At 33.1% G+C, this 24,936-nt stretch overlaps 2 protein-coding genes across 2 annotated transcripts; one reads left to right on the top strand and one right to left on the bottom strand.

The window, feature by feature from the left end:
- Positions 1-1,379: 1,379 nt before the first annotated feature.
- Positions 1,380-5,137, bottom strand: l(2)37Cb (DEAH-box helicase 16 lethal (2) 37Cb). Its single transcript, XM_018538267.1, has 12 exons — positions 4,978-5,137; positions 4,732-4,900; positions 4,412-4,653; positions 4,132-4,334; positions 3,764-4,059; positions 3,300-3,604; positions 3,077-3,234; positions 2,722-2,995; positions 2,200-2,635; positions 2,033-2,138; positions 1,790-1,966; positions 1,380-1,683 (listed from the first exon to the last, which is right to left on the bottom strand). Exons 1-12 carry the CDS (start codon positions 5,135-5,137, stop codon positions 1,552-1,554), a joined length of 2,658 nt encoding a protein of 885 aa, XP_018393769.1. The 3' UTR covers positions 1,380-1,551.
- Positions 5,138-7,168: 2,031 nt separating this feature from the next.
- Positions 7,169-23,434, top strand: Swip-1 (EF-hand domain-containing protein D2 homolog Swip-1). The gene is made up of 4 exons (XM_018538460.1): positions 7,169-7,534; positions 19,464-19,611; positions 22,213-22,347; positions 22,967-23,434. Exons 1-4 carry the CDS (start codon positions 7,365-7,367, stop codon positions 23,099-23,101), a joined length of 588 nt encoding a protein of 195 aa, XP_018393962.1. The 5' UTR covers positions 7,169-7,364; the 3' UTR covers positions 23,102-23,434.
- The last annotated feature ends 1,502 nt before the right edge of the window (positions 23,435-24,936 follow it).

Raw genomic sequence — 24,936 nt, 5'->3', positions numbered from 1 at the left:
AAGTTGATATAAAAAAGTATTGTTGAAATCTTATGGAAGCATCGAGAGAAAAGAGAGGAGAAAAAGAAGAAAAGCAAAAGAAAAAGATGAGAGACGAGAGGAAAGAGCGCGGACAAGACATGTATTACAACGATGCTTCATGTGTATTTGTCTTTGCAATCATAAAATGAAATAAATCACCGAAAAGTTTGGAGAAACTTGCCTGAGCTTGCTTTTCATGTTTGCAATGTCAGCGATCTCGATATTACGAATTGGAGTTTCCCATGGTTCTATTTATTATAGGTTGTCACAAAAGTAATTTTGTTTCTTCATGTATTTCTCATTTTCCATTATCCATTTATTCGACTTTTTCAATCACCGACTGTAATTAGCAAAGCTAATTTTTTTCAACCCCTATACAAAAAACTAAATATATCATATAAGAATTGAAACGCACATTTTTATATCTCTTCCATATTTCGCCTCCTCCAATTTTTTAGAGATGTTGTATATTTATATCTTTATTAGGCAAATGAGCAGAAATGACAAATAACGCGTTACTTACCATCCTTGCAAATGAGGTATACATATGTATGTATCATAATCAGACAATCGCATTCAGATGTAAAATATAAGTCGTAGAACTCTTTCTTTAGATATCCTTTTCATGAAAATTTTTTTAGATATTTGCGCTGTTTGCAGGATGCTGTGTGTTTAAAATTTACATATCTCTGGAAACACATCACAGTAATATATGATGCATTAACAAAATATTATATTCCCTTTCATGACGGTATTTCAAACAAAATTGTTTGTGCATTACAATCAAGTTAATGAGCCATGTAACATCGAGAGATTATTATGAAAGATCCGTTAATGCGATTATAAGGTTCAAAATAACGAACGGTTGTATAATCCTGTACTCTGTCGCATAATAGTCTAACACGTACATCAACTAAAACTGAGAAATGCAATTTTCGAGATATTAATGTGCTCTATTTACTTATCACGTTGTATGCCTCATTTTCATACTGTGTATAATTTAGATTTTTATTTCTCACAAATAAATTCTTTAACAATATACAAATTATTATATAAAAATTACAAGTAACAATTAATGTACATAATTTTTATTGAGTTAAAAATTGCATTTATTTTACTTTAAAATAGATTTGTATTTTAAAAGTACAGATTTATTTAGTAAAATTAGATTATGGAAATAGAGAGAGAGAGGAAATAAATTGGATTAAACGAAAAAATAAAAAAATTTGTATAAAAAATGACGTGATTAAGAACAAAATAATGGAATATTTCTTTTTAAATAAATATATGTATATGTAAATTTAACCTTAATTAATGATGTGTATATGAAGAAATTATTAATCAATATGTTAGACTTGACATTTTCGTTGTGTTTATATCTTTCAGAAGATGAAAGAAATTTCACTACATGGTACAAAAAATTGAATCCAGATGAGTGATAAGTCTCTGGGTATTTACACATTGTATAAAAACGTTATATACAAAAAATATAATTTAATATCACAGTTGAGAGACAGTATAGAATTATATTTAATTCGTTCCGTCCGGTTGTGATCTGCCCGCAACTTTCGGCATCTTTTTATTCGTTGAATCTTCTACTTCTTTAGGCTTGTAATAATGAGGTGCCACTTCGAGTAACCATTTGCTTTCAATTTCTGTCACCTACACAATACATACGTGTTCGAATCACAAAGATACAATCTTTTAGATTTATAAAATTAAATTTAGACAAGTCTATTATTTTATGTTTATATTATGGCATATACACCTGACGCATAAATTCCTTGGTAGTGAGGACAAGTTCGTGATAAAGAAGCCAACGTGGGAGATCTTGGAATAGGGAACTATTTGGATGTATCGCGACTTGTTGATTATGCTTTGCAGTTTTGTAACAACCTCCCTTCGATAAACGTGCCACATGATAAAAATAACCAGCTGTAATGGCCTAAACAAAACAATTTTCCATTATTTTATGAAGAAATCCATACTATTAGTTGTGATATTAACGTACCTTTCTAATATTGATTGTTTCTGTAATTCCCGAAACTATTTCCATCTCGACACGTTGCATCAAGCCTACTAGCTGTTCTCTAACATCCCTCGCCCGTTTCATGGATCTGAAAGGTAAATTGTAACAAATATATTTTGTGTAAAACTTTATTAACATTATGGACATACCTGTGTTGTATAAAATTTTCGTAACACCAATGTGTACTGAAGTCACTCTGTGCCCATTGATTGTACACATTGAGGAGAGTCAGATGATCACCGCCGGGTACATGGAAATTCTTTCGTGCAGCATCCGCGTGTATAATTTTATCCTTTGGTCTATAAAAGATAGCACCATTCACCGAAAGCATGGCCGCGATGGTAGCCACCTCTTCCGAGCAGCGATATTTCTCGCTGGCTAATAGCATCTTCGCCATCATTGGATCCAGCGGAAACTCTGCCATTCTACGTCCAAGTTTTGTTAGCTCTCCGCGATGATTCAGCGCACCCAATGCGTACAACTGTTCCATCGCCAAGATCAGCGTTTCGGGCGGTGGTGGATCCAAGAAATCGAAATGCATCAAATCGTCTATTCCGAGAGCTTTTAAAGTAAGCACTGCATTACCTGCAAACATCATCAAAATATTTTCATACAAATTAAACTTAAGAGTATAGCTTAAAATTTTAGCAAAATACATCATTGATTCTTACCCAAATTAATCCGTTGAATTTCAGGCACGGTGTTATCTTCAAGCTCATGCTGATAAGCCCAAGCTGTATACAAACGAAAGCACTTTCCAGGTGCTACTCTTCCCGCGCGTCCTGCTCTCTGATTCGCAGACGCTTTGCTGATTGGCACGACTATTAAACTTTCCATGCCGGTGCGTGGATTGAAATTGTTCTGCTTTGCATAACCAGGATCTATCACGTATACTATGTTGTCTATAGTTAATGAAGTTTCTGCTATATTAGTCGCTAGTACAACCTTTAAAAATAAATAAAGATTTAGTCTATAAACAATATTTCTCGAAAAATAGTCTAAACAATTTTTTAAGAAAAATATTACCTTCCTTGCGCCAGGTGGAGTTGGTTGAAATATTTTTATTTGCATATCACTTGGTAGATTCGCATAAACAGGTAAAATTAAAAGTTCTGCCAATTTGCTCCCTAATCTTCTCACTCTTTCTTGTAACATTTCATGACATGTCTCGATCTCTTCCTGCCCTGTATATAGAAATACATTTCATTATGTCAAGTAACAGCACATTTTAAATAATCCTGACACTTACCAGTCAGAAATACTAATATATCACCAAACGGTTGCGTTATGTGAATCTGGATAATGGAAACTACACAAGCCTCGATATAATCTGATTCCGGCGCTTTTGTGTAATAAATATCGACAGGAAAACGACGTCCGGGTATTCTGAATATAGGAGCATCGTCGAAGAATTCACTGAATTTTGTAGCATCCAATGTAGCCGATGATACCAGTAATTTCAAATCAGGACGAAACCTCGCGATATCTTTCACCAGTCCAAATAAAATATCAGTATGTAATGTACGTTCGTGCGCTTCATCGATTATCATTACGCTAAAATTTGTGATAAAAAACCAATTATCATAATTTAAATTTAAGATAACAATATGTTAATATTTAAAGCCTAAACAGTATCTACTAACAATTTCTATTTTACTTTTATTTCTATTTTTCTTCTTAATTACTCAATTAATAACATACATATAGATATACCTGTATGACGCTAAATCTGGTTCACTGAGGAACTCTCGGTGCAAAGTACCATCAGTCATATATTTGATACGGGTACGTTGCGATGTACAATCTTCGAAACGAATAGCATAGCCAACTTCATTGCCCAACTTAACGGCCATTTCGTGAGCTACTCTAGCAGCCACTGACATAGAAGCTACACGGCGCGGCTGTGTGCATCCAATAATCTTACCATCATCTGCGAATCCAGATTCGTACAAATATTGTGGAATCTGTGTTGTCTTCCCTGATCCTGTCTCACCTTCTATTATTAAAACCTGAAATACAAATACATAATACATTCTTGTAACATCGTTTGTTCCTCAATATTCTGTCTGCTTTCTACTTACCTGATGATCTCTGATAGCTTGTATCAAATCTTTTCTAAAAGGATAAATAGGCAAGCTTTTCTTCGTCTCCTGTATCGTTTGTAAACTTTTAACATGTGCAGGTGGACTTTCTTCTCGTTTCTTATCCTTGTATCCAGGTATATGCAACACTTGAACAAACTCTATCATCTCATCCTCCATAAGAAGATTATATTCTTGTTGAACTGCAATAGAAGATTTATAGGCTTACTTAATAAAGACAAATCATATAAACAATTACTTTAATTTAATACATATATACCTTTCCTATCTTTAGCACCAAAACGAAAAACAGCTGACGACATCTGATCTGATTCCCATTTGCTTTGCTCAGATTGTGGTGGTTCCTTATCCGTTGTGTCAGGTTCTGGCTCTGTCTTACCTTTCTCAAGAGGCATATGATAACGTTGCATACGTTCGAGTTCCCTTGCCTTCTCATGCTCCTTTGCCAAGTGCAGCAACTGTTTCTTATGAGCTCTCTCATGTTTTTCTTTTTCTGTTAAACTATAAAATTTAAAAAAGTTATTAGATAAATAATTATATTCTAAAGATATTATATACATGGTTTATTTATAAAATTACATGTTTTCATCAAATAGATATTCGTCATCAAGAATATCGGCTTCTAGTTCTGCAACCTTGTCCTCTTTACGTTTCTCCAGATATTTTCTACGAGACTCGACTCTCAATTTTGGTATCAGTTTGTCTTTCGTGTCAGTCTCGATAATTTTAAGTCTCTTCGCTGCTTCGGCTGTACATAATAACAAGCAATAAATAGCTTTTTCTCAAATGTTAAAATTTAATAGATATATTCTTTTGGCAACTTACCGGCTCCGGATCCAGGGAGCATAGCAACATTACGTCTTTTGCTTTCATCTTTGGCTCTAAGACGACTGGCAAAGCTATCTCTTTCCTTGATATCCTTCTTACGACGTTCTTCTTCACTGTCTTCCTCACTCGAGGTTTCTTCCCGCCTATATTTACTCATTTTGGAAAGAATAGTAGGCACGGAGTAATAGTAGGTTATATTCGCACTTCTTTTTTCACTCTATGTAGCAACTGCTCCAAACTTTGGATGGATCGGAAAATAAGTAGCGATACAACCAATGATTAAAAATCGATATAAACATACACAATAATTAAAAGTAAAGAACATCAGTTTTTATGAAACTACAATCTTGTTATTTTCTGTGAGCTAACCGGTTGATATTGAATTGATAGTTGTGGCACGATTTGTTCCAGTTTTGTAGAGTATGAACTCTTCAGTTTTGTTACTCGCCACTCGCCATCCATTCAAATGATTCAGGAAATTTAATGGCGCCGTAGAGGACTCTGTGTGAGATATTCATAATTTCCCATTGTCGATAAAATAAAGGTCGTTAACTTCCTAAATAGTTGACATCCACTTTCTCAGATGGCGCGGAGGCATTTTACTGTTACAAGAAAAAGGGCGGTATAAGTGTAAAGTGATACAGTTTTTAGGGGCTTTTCTTTACTAAATTACAAAAATAATGATACAAATCCGAAGATTCGGTCCTTTTTCCTATATTGCAACTTTCTATTCTCAAAAGGTAAAATATATTTCGTGTTTATACATAAAATATGTGAACATACTCGTATATACGGTATATCTTCATATGCATTTGAAGCTTCCATGAGTACTTTCTATATCTACAAAAATCCGTTTATTCTATCCATTATTAGAATGCATTTCGTGAACATTGCAGTTCACTTCATCAGATTCAGAAACAGTTTGATGTCTGATGAAGTGAACTGCATTGTTCAAAAAAAAATTCTAATAATGGATCTGAACACGGAGATAACCCAAAACAATGCATAATTTCTAAATATCTCTACATCTCTACACGCATATTCATATTTACCGAAATTTACAATTTATATTTATAGTTGATGCTGCTTTATATGTATGTAGTATAATACAATTTTCAGAAAATTCAATAAATTTGCATCGTTTAATCGACATATTGAGGAAATAGTACTGCACTGGCGTTGTCTTCGTCAACTTCCGCATTTCATTCACCTCCCATAACTGCATATAATGACAATATGCTTGTAAATAATACATTTTCACGGTTGACGTACATTTGACTACAAAAGGAAAGCAGGTACGAGAGAAAATATGAGCAAACGGCGTATATACGTATAACATATCGATTTTGAACCCAGCGATGGCGTCAGGTGTCGCAACATCCGGATGACGTTAAACAAGAGCGTCGAACAAGTTTTACTACAAACAAAATTTTAATGAAATTACTTTATCGATTTATTTATATATATTTACATTACTTAATTATTTTATTATTTGTTCTGTTATTTAATTCTCCGATACAATTTCGTATAATAATTTCTATCATTCCCAAACAACTTAATCTGAAACAAGTTATTTAAATTAATCAGATTTCACATAAAATATTCATCCAAATCTCTCAAAGCAAAGAAAAAAGATAAAACTTATATTAAATTGTCTATTTTATTATGTATTTCAAAGAAAAACGTACAATAGCAAAAAGAAAAAATACATTACTATACATATATAAATAGAAATTAATGAACAAAATAATAAGCCTTTCCTTGCATTAAATAGTTTTACAGTTGTTACCCTTATAGAAATCTAACACTAACAAATACTGAAAACAGTAATTAATTACTTATTTTAAGTATTAAGAGCACTGTTGTTCAGTACTTTTAGTACTCCAAATAAGTAACTAATTACTATCTTTTAGTAATAAATTGTCCAGTATTAAACTTAAGTCAATATTAGATTTTTAAAGATACAAATAAAAAGGCAAATAATTTTTTGAAGTGTTAGATGTTCTGGTAAGCTGTCGATCGAACCGTTACCGCATTTTCAAAATTCAGATAAACCTAAGGGAAAAATGTATTTCTGTAAATGTATACATGTGTCCAACGACGACTACGGCACTGCCTGCTCGCCCGGCTAGCAGTTGCTCCTACGCTTGGCGCCGCGTCAGTACATGCGGTCTCGCCGCGACGTGTAGATTGTTTCCTGACGGTCGGATATTCCTATAGACTCGTCTATTCTGTGACAGACTCTCTCGTCCACTTTCGTTGACTTGCGAAAACCGCGTGCTACGCTTTCATTTGCATAAGCTCTTCGCAAAGCTAGGCATTCAACACTTTCCTTCGTCCTTCTTCATTCACGTGAATTTAGATCGGAAGGATCAAGAAGGATCATGCCAGCGGACGCCGAACTCAGCAGCCTGCTCAGCAGGCGACAGAGGATCAACGACGAACTCGAGGAGGGCAAGGAGGTGAAGAAGCAGTACAAGTTCGTGAACGTTTATACGGAATTCCATGAGCTGTCGCGCCGCGAGATCAAGCAGTACGAGCAGACCTTCAACAGGTGAAAATTTTTTCATTCTTTGCTTCTTTTTGTATTTGTCGCGATTAAAGTATGATAAAAGTAGATATCAACAACGGCAGACCGGAGCCTGCGATACAGCGACGCGTTTAGTCCGAGATTTTAATGTATTACTGTATACATAAAATGTAATTAAAAAGATTGAAGGGATGTTAAAATCGGAAATATCAGAGTAAAAAGATTGTTATGGGAAATAATATATTTTTATTATTATATTTTATATATTGCAATATTAATAACAGAAAATAAAATATTGTTAAATGTGTATAGATGAGATATAATAGAGTATAATTAAATCATAATAATAATTAATGTCTAAATTTTTATATCATAAAATATTCAAATAAAGCTTTTAAGCTTTCTTATTCTTTCTCATTCTTTCGCTTTTTTGCTGGAACTCAAATTTAAATATCTTTTTTTGTGAAAGACAGTTACAATTTAATGTTTCGCTCAAACGTATACTTGCGACTGTTCACTATTGAGCTATGTATTATCAACTTAATAGGTGTACTTTGTCTAGCTGTTTATTTTTACGAGTCAGCCTGGAATACAACACGCACGTGTAATCAGATGGAGATAAATATTTCTTTGTGTCACGAATTGCTCGTCGTTGAGATGAAATATTAACGATAAACACTTTCGTATTGAACGCTGATTGTGAGCAAACTTGTTCCATATCTAACCGATATCGCCGAGAAATATCATTCACACATCATGTCAACCTGATTCAATGATTTACTAACAATCATTGATTAACAGAAATATGTATGTATTAAGATTAATTAAATTTTACTAAAATATGGCTCAATTATATAAAAAAAAGTGATGTAATCCAAAATCTACACGGAAATAACATTTTTACTATAAAATTCAAGTATTAAAGTATTTAAAAATTTAATTAAATTCAGATTTAAAAATTATTTGGTTGGGCCATCAAAATAATTATGAACAATTTTACAATAAAGTTCAGGTACTAAAGTATTTTAAAATTTAATTAAATATAGATCTAAAAATAATTTTATTGGATCATTAAAATAATTACTTGGGATACCCAAGCTGGTTGTTAGATACTTTTTACTATGCTTATTATGTTTAAGCATCCTACATAAGTATCTCAATGATGAAACAAAATTATTTTTAAGTCTGTATCTAGCTAAATTTTTAGATACTTTAGCAAAATTTTTCTTTCTATATATTTTTATGCAGTCTACATTTCTTATCTAACATGCCTATCTTACCATACTTATACATATATTTACACACTCTTATGTAGAATTGTTGATAGCTTTACTAGTCATCCAGCGTAACGATGAAAGGAAATTTAATCGTAATATACGAATTTTCATTCTATCGGCTCGATTGAGCCTGAAGTATTCTAAATGCGATCGACTGCGCTGATTCGTGCGGCTGTGCTTTAAATTACACGCGATATCATCACGTTAATAAACGTTGTTTATGAGCCACGGGTTTCTCTCACCGCGGTACGTCTTCATTAGAACCTCTCAGATTCTTGGTTTAGAATAGGAGAATCTTCTCACGCGACGTCTCGCGAGATTTCCTAGCTAATCTGACAACGTCTTGCTGTGCACTATCATCGTTGCTTAATCGCCGTATCACGCGCACCTTTTGCGATAACGGACTTTATTACGGAACCCACGAAACTGTCTGTCATTTAGATGTTGTGACAAAACTATGAATAGCTGCACACAGGAGACCTAGATAGTCAAATACATACATTCTGACAGTTCAAACTTCATTCTTTATTGAGTGCTTTCTATTCAGTGACACAAATCGACACAAATATTGTTCTGTCTTTGTTGCTCATGGAATATAAACGAAAGATGAAACGACGTTTATATCGATTTGTGTCACTAAATGGAAAATATCTATTGAACAATGATTCATGTACGTTATTTATTTAAGTCAGTGCTGCCAAAGACAGCATTGATTTAAGTACAATGGATTGCTCCATATCGTGTTCGTAATAACTTCAGAAGTACCTGAGTACCTGGAATACTCATCTTACTGCTCCGGCTGTTGTCAAACGTCGACTTCGAAATTCCTACCTACTCTGAGACACAAAGGGCGTAGGTATAAGGGACCGTGACGAGAAAGACGTGGCATGGGCCTCGATAGGGACCCCGAGGTCGTCTGCCCTCTTCGCACAGCTTGCGTTTCTTCTCGAAGAAATGCACGTCACGAATCTCTCGGCGTTCGCGGTTTCGTAATGACCGGAGCGTGCAATTCTCCACGATTCTCCCTGCGATTTTCTTTTTTCTCGGCACACCTTCTTCGGAAAACTACGTCTTCGTTCTTGCGTTCTCCGTTAATAAATCTTAAACATACGTTATAGCTAGCGGCGATCATGGAAGGTACCGTCATCAATGCCGATTTTCCAAGAATGTCGCTCGTTGCTTCTTTGTTACAAAACCATAGGAAATCTAGGAACAGAAAATACGAGTAACTAAATTAAGAAGTGAATTAAATTGAAAGAAATCGCAAAATTTAGAGCCTCACATCTTTTGTATTTTATTATTTTAAAATCATTATTCCAGTCGCGTACAAGGTTTTAGATGGAAGATGCATAAAAAACGCGAATAAAAAATTAATTTTTTTTAGAGGGTTAAAAATGTAACCCTGACCCTTAAAGTATTTAATATTAACTCCGAGTCGGTGATATCGCGACGAGAGAGGAAAGAGGAGAAGAGGGAACGCAGACATTTCGGAGAAAATATGTCGTCGTACTCCTACGATTTATCAAGACCTGAGGTTGCAAAGGTAACCGGTTTTGTGGCGAAAAGACAAGGACGACTTCTCGACACGAGCGCACGACATGAACGCACAACAATCATCGGTCCTTCCGGATGACGAATCACAACACGCACGTGCGCGCCGCAGGCAACAGAGAAACTCTCGTGCCACTGTCGAGAGGCTTTTTCCTTATGGATATTTAAATAGAAAGGAAAAGTCAAATCATCCGTCAGGATCTATAGGAACTGAATCAGTTGCAGCTATAGAGTGGACCATTATATAGAGTGTAGAATAAAACGAGAATTTTAACGTATTACATTATTCAGTCTTCCATTTAAACATAGAAATCATAATAATAACATAATAAAAATGTTATCATGACCTTATTTGTCACTTATACATGTTCATTTACAAGTGACAAATGAAGTTGTAATAACATCTTATGGTATCATCATGACACTATAAAACACTTCAAAAAGAACACAAAAGTCAACAGAAATCAAAATAATTATATTTTTATGTTAATGTCAATAAACAGTCAAATTTTGTAACCAAAAATTATTATTTTAACTTTCATAACGTCAAAATAAAATCGTTTTGACTTTGTCTTCACTTGGTGTGTTCCTTGGGATGTTCAACCTGAACTGTCATTTGCTTATTGCTTCATTAAAAGCATTAATTCTCAATTAATGTCCACCTAATCTCAAAAATCGATTGGATTTTAGATTTATCGCTTACTTTGGAAAAAATTTCACGATCGTCATTCATTCGCACAATGAAAGCATAACTGTCAAATCTTCGTCGTTATCAATGATCCGATACGAATGTCTTCTCGTTAAAGATTGAAAGAAATGTAAATAATTATTTCCTTAATCAGTAACCCGATATGTTCATCGGCCAGGCGTTTTATCGTCAACTAGGCTAAATATATACGTCTCACTGATTTCAGTTCGGTGATACGCGATAGTACTCGGATGCGTTCACGTAGGCTGCGGTTGCATTATCTGTTCAACATTTCCTGTACCGGAGACTGACTGACAGAGTCGAAAGTGGCTCTTCATCGGGCTTGTTATTCAGGACGAACTTCCTCTTTGAAAAATTCACAGGAAGCTGGTTAGAGGGCCCGAAATCGGCCCCCACGATTGACTCTCCAGTAGGGTCGTGGACCGAGGATCTCAATTAACTGCTTAAATTCTAATTTAAAGAGCTCAGAAACTGACGTGACATCCGCTATCCCGGTTGACCCTCTCACCTTGTACTATTGCCAAATACAATGTTCCGGTCGTTTGATTGGAAACATTTAATTTTTAAAAGCAATGTACAATGATACTTCATGAAATTGACATCACATGTATAATAATTCTATTTTCTGTCGCTTAAAAATTAATGTTCGTGTATTTTTTTATCTTAATGTTACAATATTTATTATTATCTATAATATTACTCTTTTGATGAGATAGATTGATGGAGTAACCTGCAATCCGTCTGTAAATTCATTGAGATTTATAAGATTTTACCCTTCTAAAAAAGGGCTCTATAAAATAAAAATGGCTCTTTAAAAACATTACCAAAATAGAAAAATAAGAAGTACGTTCGTATTCCTTATTGAGAAATTTTTATCGACTTGTACCGCGACTTGCGCGAGGTCGAAAGTCGAGATTTCCACGACTCGATTGAACGCGCGCTTAACTTTCCCTGTTGCAATGATACAGCGAGGTGTGATCGATTCTCCTTTAGTAAAGGAGGAACGATGACCTTAACCCTTTCGCCGCTGAAGTAGGTAAATGCATGACATATATATGCATTCAAGATATACGTACTCTTAGAATCGATAACTCCACGTATAGAAAGCAATGAATACTAGAAAGAAACTAAGATCCCACTTCCATCTCTGACTAAAGTCTTACGTTATAATCTCAAAGCTTTCGCAATTTTTCTAGCGTTCTCACGAGAAATATTTTATGCAGAAATGTCACATATCGCAATCCTTCAAACTATTCAGATAACACGCATTGTCTAGAAGACCTCTTTAAAATTTTTTTAGATATCTTTAGATATATATTATATGTTCCAAAAGACATCTTTATAATGTTATTATGACATCTTTTAGACATGCATAGTATCGTTAAAAAATAATTAAATATAGAAATATTTTTATAAGGAATTTTTAATATAGATTTTCCTACATTTTTTTTTTATCTCTTTCAAAAGTTTAATAATTCTTAGACGGTTTGTATTAGCACAATAAACCGTTATTGCACTCGTAGTTGTTCAAAGAAATCATGCGTTCCGAATATACAAACGGCATAAGAATTTATTCTATGACTTGCAGCGATGAAAGGCATTCGGTATTCCTAGCAGCGACATCACTAGACATTTTAAATAATGTTTCGTTGATGGGAAGAAGCACAACGTTTTTCATGGACGGCGTTTATCCCCATTTAGGAGACGCTTCCACGGTTCACAATGAGCATCGCGATTCCTTCGGCTTTACAGAATTCTAATCTGTGCACTGTATAAACTCCTATCCTTGCAATCTCACATACTAACAATAAGTTAGTCGCTATGTCCCTCGTAGAGAAAAGAGATACTAATTAGTTATTACAGAATAGACGGAAGCTTAAGAATGGAAGAAAGATTCGACACGTTTCTTTACTTAAACGGGACAATAACTTCCTCTTTCGCGCTAAAACATTTGCAATATATAATGCGATAGTCAACAAAAGATGTTAATCAACTATTGAAATCCTCAGTCTTTCGGAATAAATGCGTAATATGAATTTAATCTCGATATTTTATTAATCGGGACAACTTTTACTTCACACACATCAAATTAACATTACCATTTGCAGTCACGCAATAATGGGAATTTAAAAAAATACATATTGCTTATCTATTAAAGTCGAAATTTATACAAGAAAGTATAAACAATAGGAAGTAAATGAAAATTGACCGATATATGAATAATATATATAAATAAGTGAAAAAAGAGCAATGTTTGGTCAAAGCTGATCTTGGTGTCTAATAATATTTTGGCGTGAATTTTTTACAATTTCTAGTTCACGCAAACGGCGCGCCGATTATTTGTCGGTTTTGAAAATATAAAGTATCTAATATAATAAATGAAAATAAAAATGTGTTTGTCAAGAAAACGTATTTCTCAACCAGAACTATTATTTTTCCACGCCAGGTCAGTTATTTTTTCACCAAAATATTATTTATTACAATTTTCAATTTTATGTTCACGTTGTTCGAGCTGCTAAATATTTCTTTTTAAAATTTTTTCGGAAAATCACAGTTATTATATATTTGTGATTATCCTAAATGTCGGTAATGTGATAGAAAAAATTTATGTCAGTCTTGTCCTCGTCCTAGGCACGTCGCCAATTCGTCGTAGTGACGTTCCTCGTTATTCCTCGAAGGACCATCCACTGTGATATCGATCTTGGAAAACAAGGATAAACGGGACCAGGCGGATACGTTGCATGTTACCTTGACCCGGTTTCCCCCAAGCTACTCCTGGAAAACATAATGCGGAGAACGAAACGTTCACCACCGAGTCCAGTCCGAGGCGGAACGATCGCGATATTGCAGTACCGTGATAACGAGATCAAAAGCGCAATGATATCGTTACATTGTGATAATTGAGTACCTCACGTTGCAGCGGTTAATAAAAAAAGGCAAGGTGAAAAAAGGCGCCTGCATATCGATCTGGTCGATCATTCTCCAAACAATATACATAAATTTTTTGAATCATAAAAATTGTTATTCTTGAAAATTTACGGATAAAGCATTTTCCTTCTTTTCACAAAATAATACAATAATAAATATTGAAAAGTAATTTTTCCATTTTACAGCACTACCATGCAATATATGTATAGTGACTGCTTTTTGATAGAAAAAGTAACTTTTTAAGTATTGAAATAATCAAAGTTACATTTTTAATCAAATCTTTAAACAGCCTAACACATATAGCAAATTTTTTTTATACATTGTTTGGAAATATATAATAAAGAAAGAATATAAAAGCTTGAATAATAAAATACAAGTACACCTCTGGTGCATTTTTGTTGAATAAAATTAATAGTGCATTTTGTTAATATAATAATATTAACTTAAAGACTAAATAATAAAGGTTTAAACATCTAGATAAAATAAAAGGCTAAACGCATTTATTAGATAATAAAAAATACATAATTTTGAAAACTATAACAAAAACAGAAACGCATTCTTTGTGAACGTGGAAAAAGTAATTTAAAAGTCGTCTTTTAGTTTTACATCTATTTGAAACTTAAAAACGATAAACTTGTAAAGAACATTGAGTCAGCAATTGTTATCAGATAAGACAACAAAAGTATGAACAGAATGTTTTTTTTTACAAACTTTGCGTTAGCTTAAGAAAAAAAATTGTTATAACGATTCCATGTTGAACAATAGCCACTTTTTAGTGATACATAAAAAAAAAAGATGACTTAAATAACTGATAATACCCTTAAAATGGCATCAAACCATTGATAATACATGACGAGGCAAAACTTATATATATAGGTATTATATAATATATGTTATGAACTATGTTAAACTAAACTACAACTATATTAAACTATGTTTAACTTTATAAAATCGATTCTAAAAGATAACAAGAGATGAATTTGTTAAAATTTTTAACTATTTACCTCGCGGTATATACCTTTTAATTAAGCTTTCACGAAGTCAATCTAAATCCGTGACACGTTTAACGTGGTAACGATCGCGTTCATTTACGTGGGCGCCTCGGCACAATTCCCGTTGATTGGAGCGCGTTTCACTTGGCTGGTTAAAACTGTCTGACAAGAGCATTCTCGATAAAACCGAGAGCGACGATCTGCCGCGAGGCGACAATCGGTCATCGAATCATTCATAATAAAGTGATATAATAATGATATTCACAGTCAATCGGAAAAAAATACGTAATATTTTCAATTCCTATTCGAAAACGTAATCGTAGAAAATAACATTTATAAATTTCTCTATTTTCAAAAATTTATTATAATTCACTAGGTTTATTGACTTTTAAGCTTTAATCAATAAATATTAATATATTTATTATAGATTGAAAAGCATTTATTGATTAAAAGGAAAGAGAACATTATTCATGGAATGCTGATTTTAATTGTACTTCTTCCACGTATCTCCCGCTTTATCTTTCTCTTTTCTGCTACTTTTATCGATCACCTCACTTAATCGCTTGTAAAAATGCAATCTGAACCTTCGCCTCTCACTCTATGAAATCTCTCTTCGCGTAGAAAGAAAAAGAGAGTGCGAGCGAGCGAGAGTGAGAAAGAAAGAAAGAGACAATCGTATTACTTGTTGATACCTAATGCTTGCAGAGAAATAAAAGAACAATTTTAATCAAATTATCATTGTACACGTTTCTTATTTGTTTCTTCATCTAAATGTTAATATCTGCGTAATTCTCTCTGATAACTCCGAGGAAAAGGTTTGAACGCAGAAACATTTTGATTACAATTCACTTTGATATTTTTCAATCTGTAATGTCGACAGTGAGGAGAATGCCAGATTATACAATAACGTTGAAATTAACTGTTACATGTTACAACGGTTATAACGTTTGTAATAACAGTTACATTATGCTCCAGCGTGAAGTATGCGTACATATATTCATATCCATAAAGCTAATGAATAGATCAATGTTCGGACGTTTAATTGCCCGAAGTAGTGAGATTCTAGCAAATATTGACCTTTCCAATAGAATAATTACAATTTCTCCTGATTAGGATTTACCTTCCCGCCTATATTGCTTCAATTTCCGGCGCCTCGCACTAACGTCGTTAACTAATGCGGAAGCAATTTCCTTAACTGCCGCTCTTCTATACTCTAACGAACTTCAAAAATACCGGCAGAATGGCGGTACTATTTTTCAACCTCCTTCTTGCTTAATTAATATTATGATATCAGTATACAGATATTCTGATAGGAAAAGTATGGGTGTTACAGCGACATGACAAATTATCGACCTAAATTGAAAGAATAAAATGAAATGTCTGTGCACATTACATTCCATTTGCTGAACTAGTTTAAACGTTACTCTTTTCCTATAAAGACCACGTCAATTTTTGTGGGAGCTTGTTAATCACGGTAGTTAAAAGGACTGGTTTACCGCGTATAAGTGGTCTTTAACCTGCGCGATAGTTACATCTCGTCATACATATAGGTCGCTTATATAATATAACATGATTTCTCTCTATTGATTTATGCCATTCGCGATATAAAATATCACATTAATTACAAATTTTACACTATTTATAGTATAAAGTTCAAACTTTACACTATTTTTATATTCCATACATATTTTTTGTTCTTAAAAATTAAAAGTTTATTATTATTCTCTAATTAAAACCAAGTTTCCAATTATTATCTGCCATTAATTATCTACAGATCAAGACTTTATGAAATGTGTCTCTACTAATATCTTTATTTACTTGTATTCTTATTTCTTACTTAGCACACTAAGAGAAAACCTGTTTAGTTAATGTGACTATATAATTGCATGAAATAATTATGGTTAAGCTATATTTACGTTATTAGTGTTATAATTTTAATAATAATTATTATATTTATAATTCTACCAAAAAAATGTATCATAAATCATTGAAAATTATTAGAAATTATAGTTAAATTGTAATAATTACAACCCTTTTTTTTCTTCTCAGCGCAAAGTCTTCGAGCGTAGGATAGTTTCGATCGTACTAAATAAATGATTCAGTTCTAATACACTTTGATGAAACGAGCTCACGTTCTAGAGTAAGCTCACGCCATGCTACGGCATGGCATTCTCTATCCTTTTTACGGAAAGTTACGATTTCACGAATTTCCGGTCGCGAAATTACTGGCAACAAATAAGATGACATCCTGTCGAGAGACTCGCGAATTTGAATATCGACGATCGTTCCCACGTTTTCCCCCAATCGTTTTCACTCTCGTCATGTCTAAATTTCTCGATAATTAAAACATACAGGCTGATAGATACGAAGATATAAGAGATTCTCACACTTCTTTCATCTGCGCTCAGCCTTATTGATGACTTTCGTGAATGTTTCACGAAACAGTTACATTCCTTATACATCTCATGAAACTTGCACCAATAAAAAAAATTTTTCCATAAAATTTTATTTATCTTAGTGTATATTTTAATTATTCTATATTTATTGCAAGTAAACAATCTGCAGTATGAGTAACAACTGAATAAGATCATATATATTTTTACATTAATTAATTCCATACTTGAGACTATAATTAATTCAGTATCTAATTAATAACATTAATGATGGAAGCATATCATGTTTATTAATTTGATAATTCCGGTCAGGTACGTATTGATTTTGTCTCATACAAGCACTCAACCGAGAGCTTCATAGATTACAGGATGTTCCCCGGATTGCATATAAAATTGCGTGGCTCGGTGTTTCTATAACATGGACGTGATCTACTTAACCTTTAGCTCGTGCATACGCCCACATTTTTTCAACATTTTGCGCAACTAAAGAGCGAGATTAATAATGTCAAACAGTTGCGCGGGGGAAAGCGCCGTCGGAGTAAATTGTTTTTCGCGTCTCGTATATTTATGATGGCGCGCACAGAACAACACGTAATAAAATCCCAATGACAGGTAGTTATTCTAGACCGAAATTTTTTACAGCGTGATATTAACAGCCGCGCAAAAAGTCTGAAAGGAGGAAGTAGCATATCGTTACTGGCAGTTGTATCGGCAATGACCAAAGTTACGCGTACGGAAAATGCAAATTTTTCTACAAATAAAAATCTTGGTCAACCTGTCCGCTTTCTACAAGAGACGTTCTAGTTATTAATGTATTACCTTTTACATTGCGGCCATAACCAGACGTTGGCCTCGTAATAAACATGAAGAAAGTCGCGAATGTTAATGACGGCCGAGTTTAAGACAATCTCTGTGTTATGATGTCAGTTACAGAGAACATAACTGTCATTTGACTATCAGAGGAGCCGATTTTCCTACACACTAAATTATTATTTAAATGGAATCGATATTATGTTTCTCTAAATTGTACTCTTTTTACTGAAAGGAGAAAGATATTAATTTTTAAGCTCTACGCACAATTTAGAATTAAAGATAATGTCGCAGATGTCACACTGCTAATAAATATATTTTAAAGTCCTATCACGAGTGTATAAAATGTAACGTTATTTAACATAAAGCTGTGAGTATTTTGATTATTCTTTTAGTCTATATTAGAATTTAAAACTAACATTTTAATTTATTTTTTTTAATCTCAATTAAATAGCTTGATTTTAGTGAGATTTAGCACAATCCATGTATAATTTACTGTTCACACATGTAGTACCACGTTTCGCTTTCATTGTTTACTTCGCGGAATCATTAAGTCACAAAAATGCGATGAACTTCATTAACACCTGTGCCAATTTCTCTTTCATCACAACAGTTTCTCGAATTCTGTGAAATAGGAAGACTATTATGGCAACGTCGAGATTGAAGCAATCTCTTTACCGACTTTTCCGGCGGATTCGTTTAATAGTCGAGCCTCGTTCGCCAGTAATGACATCGTCCCAAATTTTTCTTCCTCGTTCCTTCGTGCAATCGCATTCAATGACCGGCGATTAAATTATGTACCGTATCGTGATTAACTGATTAACTAGAGGAGACAGACTATACATACGACACGTTTAACGACGTCTCATTGACTAGTGTCATCACGATGATTTATTGGTGGGTCAATCGCTGAAAAATGCCACTTCACGTAGCGAAAGGAGGTCGTAGTAAAATATTTGCCAGTCAGCAAAACATATTATATATATTATATACGAAAGCAAGTATCTTGGATCGATAATTTCATTCTCAAATCATTTTCAGCATTAAGTACTTTCTTGATATATTATGTCTAAAGAATTTGAAATTAAAAACATATTTTTTATGCAAAAAGGATTTTAAAACAAAAACAAGATTATAAAACTTCAAATTTTAGTTCCAAAACGCTCTTGTCCGACCAGCTTTTTATTGACAGAAAAATTAAGATGTAAAAATGATATTTTATAAGATTTGACAAGTAAAGCAGTACAATAAATATTTTAAGTTGCTAATTGCAATTGTTAAAATCTGTTGTAGATTTGACGATGGTCGTGACGGCTTTCTCGATCTTACCGAACTGAAGCGAATGATGGAAGTTTTGGGTGCACCGCAAACACATCTTGGACTCAAAGCGATGATCCAGGAGGTCGACGAGGATGGCGACGGTCGCATATCTTTCCGTGAGGTTGGTTTATTTTTATCACCTTCGAGAAATTTTTAATATGTTGAATTGACGAACAGTATACGAACAATGATTTACTGAACGATGAATATTAATCATTCTTCTCATTTTGAGAGGAATAAAAGAGGAATGTTACTAATATATAAAATTCAGTTTTCATAATTAGATTTTTATGTTATTCTATTTTACTAAGAAGAAAATAAAACTATGATTTCGTATTAATTGATAATAATTATATTTTATGGATTTAATAAGCTGATAATAATAATAACGACGAATAAAATTTGGGGATATTCATTAATGAATTGCAGAAATTAATTGAATGAAAGAAAAAATATACAATGTGTGGATATCCATTACTTCTATACATTATTAAAATTTTTATTACAGTTTATTGAAATTTTTGTAAATCCTTTAAATTTTATTAAGAATATATTAGAGAGATTGGAAAATGGATTTTACAACAGACAAATGTGGTTTGGAAATGTGGTGTTGGTTAACACACTTCATGCTATCGACTCCGAATATAGTCGACGTAAACATAACGTCTATCCTGACCAGCATTAGTGTTTCTCGCAACTCCGCTTGCGGTCGTTAAAAATATTGAACCGAAATAGATTTCACTGCGTGCAGCTTCGCTCTTATGCGAAAGTACTTGTCGAGAAACACATGCAATTTGCATGATTCCAAGAAGCACAATTAAAATAAAATAACTCCCCAATTTTAACAATATTTGCAATTTTCCATTTGTAAAAAGTGTATCCTATTTTGTACAAATTAAAATAAATATGGATGCATAAATATAATAGTTACTTATCTGAATTTTTAGAGCAATGTATTATACTATCATGTAACATTTCAAGTTTTCATGTTTCCCCCCATAAAGAGTAATTAAATTTTCTCTAAACTTTTTATACTATTTTTACTTCTTTTTTTCTTTATAGGATAAATAATAATATGTCGATGCGCTTGTCTTAGCGCTGAGACCGTGTCTCCTGATAATTTTTAATCACACTTGCAAACTTTATTTATAATAAGCACACGTACGACACGCTTTCTTAAAAATAGTAGACCCCATGTGTCTATATATTATAACATGCGTCTCACTCGCTGGATATTCGACTATCGTGTTTACTCTTCAAGCATATAGCTGTACCTAGAAGAGATACGTTGCATAATATAGTTCCATTTCGGTTATTTACATGATAAAGTATTTTAAAAACCTTCAAAAAATTGCCTACTACAAAAAATGTATAATCAAAAACAAATTTTTCTAGAAATTTAATTCTGCATTAATAGACTTTATTGTATATAACGTCAGAATAGATGAAAAATGTAACATACCAGAAGTTAAATCGCAGTGATTTTCAATTTCAAATATTTCTCAATTTAGGAACACTCTTCAATTTAATTTCTAATTAAATTTTATAACAAAACTATGCATAGGATATTCTGCAAAAATAGTGTAAACGCTGTAAGGAAATTATTGATACAAATGCATACCGTCTACCAAATGCTGAACTTCCAGTTTCGATTTTCTAAAAATATTCGGGTATAACGAGGAAACGAAAATATCACGAGAATTAAGCTTGCAGCTCGTCGCTCCAGCAATAGTGCAAAATCAATGGTGGAGAACCGATGCGACGATGGTTTTGCAACACACCTGCGGAATACCGGAGCGTGCGAAACATCAGCAGAAACTTTCGCTGTTAATGCAACCGCAATACGGCCGCGAGTAATATTGTGGTGTGCGGGTGTCACGTTTCGTTCGAAGGAGAATTCGACTTGCAATTAATACGTAATGCACGTGCGAACATTTCGACGTGACATTCCGTATTTTGCGAACAAAACCAACCACGCGAATCAATCCTGCATACGCGATGCGTGCTCGCACAATTCGCTCCGCTCGTCGATCGCTGCCGTGATTCATTGCGTGATACCCGAGAAGTTTATTGCCCGGCTTATTCACCTTCCTCTTACTCATCACGATATGAATTACCGTAAAACGTTCGCGACACGTACCCCCTTCTTTCGTCACGCTTTACATTCATAAACGTCGCAATCAAAAATTTCTATTAATACCACTTTTATTTGATGAATCATCCTTTTGCCTTTTATTTTTAGTTTTTATTTATTACTTCTAACACACAAATAATCTGTGAGACGTTTTTTTAATTAAGGAAACACCGATTCTTTTGTAAATGTAAAAGGATCAAATAATAGCTACAGAAAAACTTTTCCTTTTCTATATATATACATATATATGTATATATATACAATAATTATATAATTATTGTATATATATACATATATATGTATATATATACAATAATTATATAATTATTCTATAATTATTCTTTAGATAAACTACTTGTTGTTTTGTACAAAAGATTGTTCTACATAAATATAGTTCGTTAATATGTTTGTGTAGATGTTATCTCAAGTGCAGTAATGGAATCGGGTCGTGGACTCTTTATCGAGAATTCTATTTTCAAAAGAAACAACTCGAGAATTGATCAAAAGTCAGACCCAGTTTTACAAAGTTTGCCATATATTATAACTTTGATTTATGTTCCTTGTAATTACAATTACATCTTATTACAGTTTCTGCTGATCTATCGTAAAGCACGAGCTGGTGAATTAGAACAAGATTCTGGATTGAGCCAACTGGCCAGACTTACCGAGGTTGATGTCGACGAGGTTGGTGTTACAGGCGCTAAAAACTTCTTCGAGGCCAAGGTATATATTATACATCCATATTTAATCTCTCTTATAGCGAACACAAATACAAATATTGTCCAGTGTCTTTTTATGCTGAAATAAATTATTTAAATGTCAAAGTAAACTTCTTCTTCATATTAATAAGTTTCAGTTTCATACCTTAATTCTTTTATGTACAGAATAATGAGACGAATCTCAATTGATGTAAAAAAAAAATACATAGTTACTTTTCAGAAAAGATGTGCAATATACAATTACAGATCTTTTTTGAAACTCTATATATGTGTTTAAAATATTTATAAGAACAAAGAATAATTAGAAATATAAGTAATAAATGTAAATTGAGAATAAAGACTGTTACATTTTTTCATTATATTGTAAGGATTAATAACTACTGATCTCATAGTTAGTACTGGGGAAAAACTTTTTATCAAATCTTGTTTTGTTTGTTATCGCACAAACGAATGCAACACGCATTTCCTATTTACATTTACAGTCATAAAAGACACGTGGTTAGACCCAGAAAGCTACGTTAGCGTATCATGCGCGCTGAAGAAAAAAAATACATGCGCGAAAGCGTAACTCGAACGAGACGTATTTCAATTAACGTTCTCCTTTTTCGTTTTTTTTTTCGCAGATCGAACAGCTTCGAAAGGCCTCGAAGTTCGAAGACGAGATTCGTATGGAGCAGGAGGAGCGGAAACGGGAGGAAGAAGAAAAGGCGGCGAGGCGAGAGCAATTCCGGCAGAAAGCCGCGATCTTTGGCAAATAATTGCTGAACAAAAGTCACGGGAGAGCGAAAGCTGACGACTCGCTCGTTAGAATGCGAAGACGGATTGTTTTGGATTGCTTAAGTTTATTTCCCATGCTCGAGGCGGCCGAAGCAATATTCTACGCCAATGCGCGACTCTATAAATCATTTAAATGCGCTCCGACGCAATGTGAAATCGCGATTCGATCACGATGGCGATTGTGATCAGAAGAATTCTAAACCAGAATTGAAACGCGATATAATTTCTATGCAATTAACGCACGAAAAAAGAGTTTACCAATCTCTACCTTTGCAAATAATTATTTCCGCCTATCGAACGATATCAAAATTTGAACGCAGTAACTATTTTAACCCTTAATTTGAAAATTATTATACATAGAATTTTTACAATTTTATTATCGATGATGCGATGAACACAGTAATTCCTTTTCCAAATTATAAATATAAGTAAAACAGTGAAAACAATGAATTTTCTTTAACTGCTATTTTTTAAAATATTTATTCATTTTATATATTGTGCATGCATCGCAATTTGACATTGTAATAACGTTTACTGTATTTGGAATGCATTGTTAAGAAATACTGCAAAAAGATTTTAGCAAAACGTGTACATGATCGTATACACATGAATGGAAAATCAGACATTTCAGAAAGTTAATATTTAACATATATCCTATGGCGAAATTTCAAAATAACCCGGGGACAACTTTTGGAAGATTCTATCATTGAAGAAAGTAGTCATAATACATTTTCCTTAATAATTAGGTTAAACTTGTGAGATATGGATACGGAATTTTATTTTTAATTTAACTATCAAATAAATAGTCAAATGCTTACCTATACATATTTCAAATGAAAACATTATACAAAATAAGATCCTTTTTGTTTTAAATTTTATCCAGTCATTTCTGGTTAAATGTTAGCGGTGAAAATTTTAGACGTAAAAATGACATATCATGTTAAGTTTTTGAAAAAACCTCACAATTAAAAAGTTACTAAAATAAACATTTTTTAAACCATGAAATCCAGTAAATTAAGGGCGAATGCAAGTACAGCGTTGTTGTTGGTAAGCACAGTAATAAGAAATGAATTTGTTCAAATTACTCCTTTATTCTAATGAAATAACAAAATTTAGAACGTTTCGACTTTCTTTGGAGTCATCTTCAGCTAATACAAATTTGAAATGCCTCCTTTGTAATTGTTTAACGGGTCACATCAAATTTACAGATTTGATGTTGAAATTTCTTACACAATACAAAAAAGATGTCCTAAGACAATGGATGGCTCATAATAATTAAATCGCAATTTTACATTACTTTAACATACTCACGCTTGAGTGTCTGATATTTAACTCAAAAGCGTTTTTAATATATAATACTTTTGCGTTATATAATCTATATCTTTCGATAGAGATTTACTGAAATCGATTTATAGAATATCAAAGCAAATGGTATTAGATAATGTAATTAAAAATTAAATTAAATTTTAACGACCCGTGTGGGCCCGGTGCAAATCCCCCCTCTGCCTCTAGTTACGTCACTGCACATATCTACCCAATAGAAATATTTTAAAGTTGGATAGCACGAAAACTAGATTGTTACTTGCTGTTTTAATAGCAATTTTAACATCTTGTTGTAAAATGTTTAACAAAAGTTGCAGAGCACATGATAATTGATATTTATGTAAAGTGTTATTTAACATACAAGTAACGTTCGAGGATGCGAATTCCAATGACGTTTTGAAAAATCAATATCGAATAGTCGGCCTGTTTTTTTTATCACAAATATTACATAACTATCGTACATAAAATATTTTATCGAATATAATGAATAGAC

Source organism: Cyphomyrmex costatus, unplaced genomic scaffold (genome assembly GCF_001594065.2).
Source record: "Cyphomyrmex costatus isolate MS0001 unplaced genomic scaffold, Ccosl1.0 scaffold193, whole genome shotgun sequence".
NCBI lineage: Eukaryota > Metazoa > Arthropoda > Insecta > Hymenoptera > Formicidae > Cyphomyrmex > Cyphomyrmex costatus.
The sequence above is the reverse complement of the archived record's forward strand: the minus strand, read 5'-3'. Positions and strand labels throughout refer to the sequence as shown.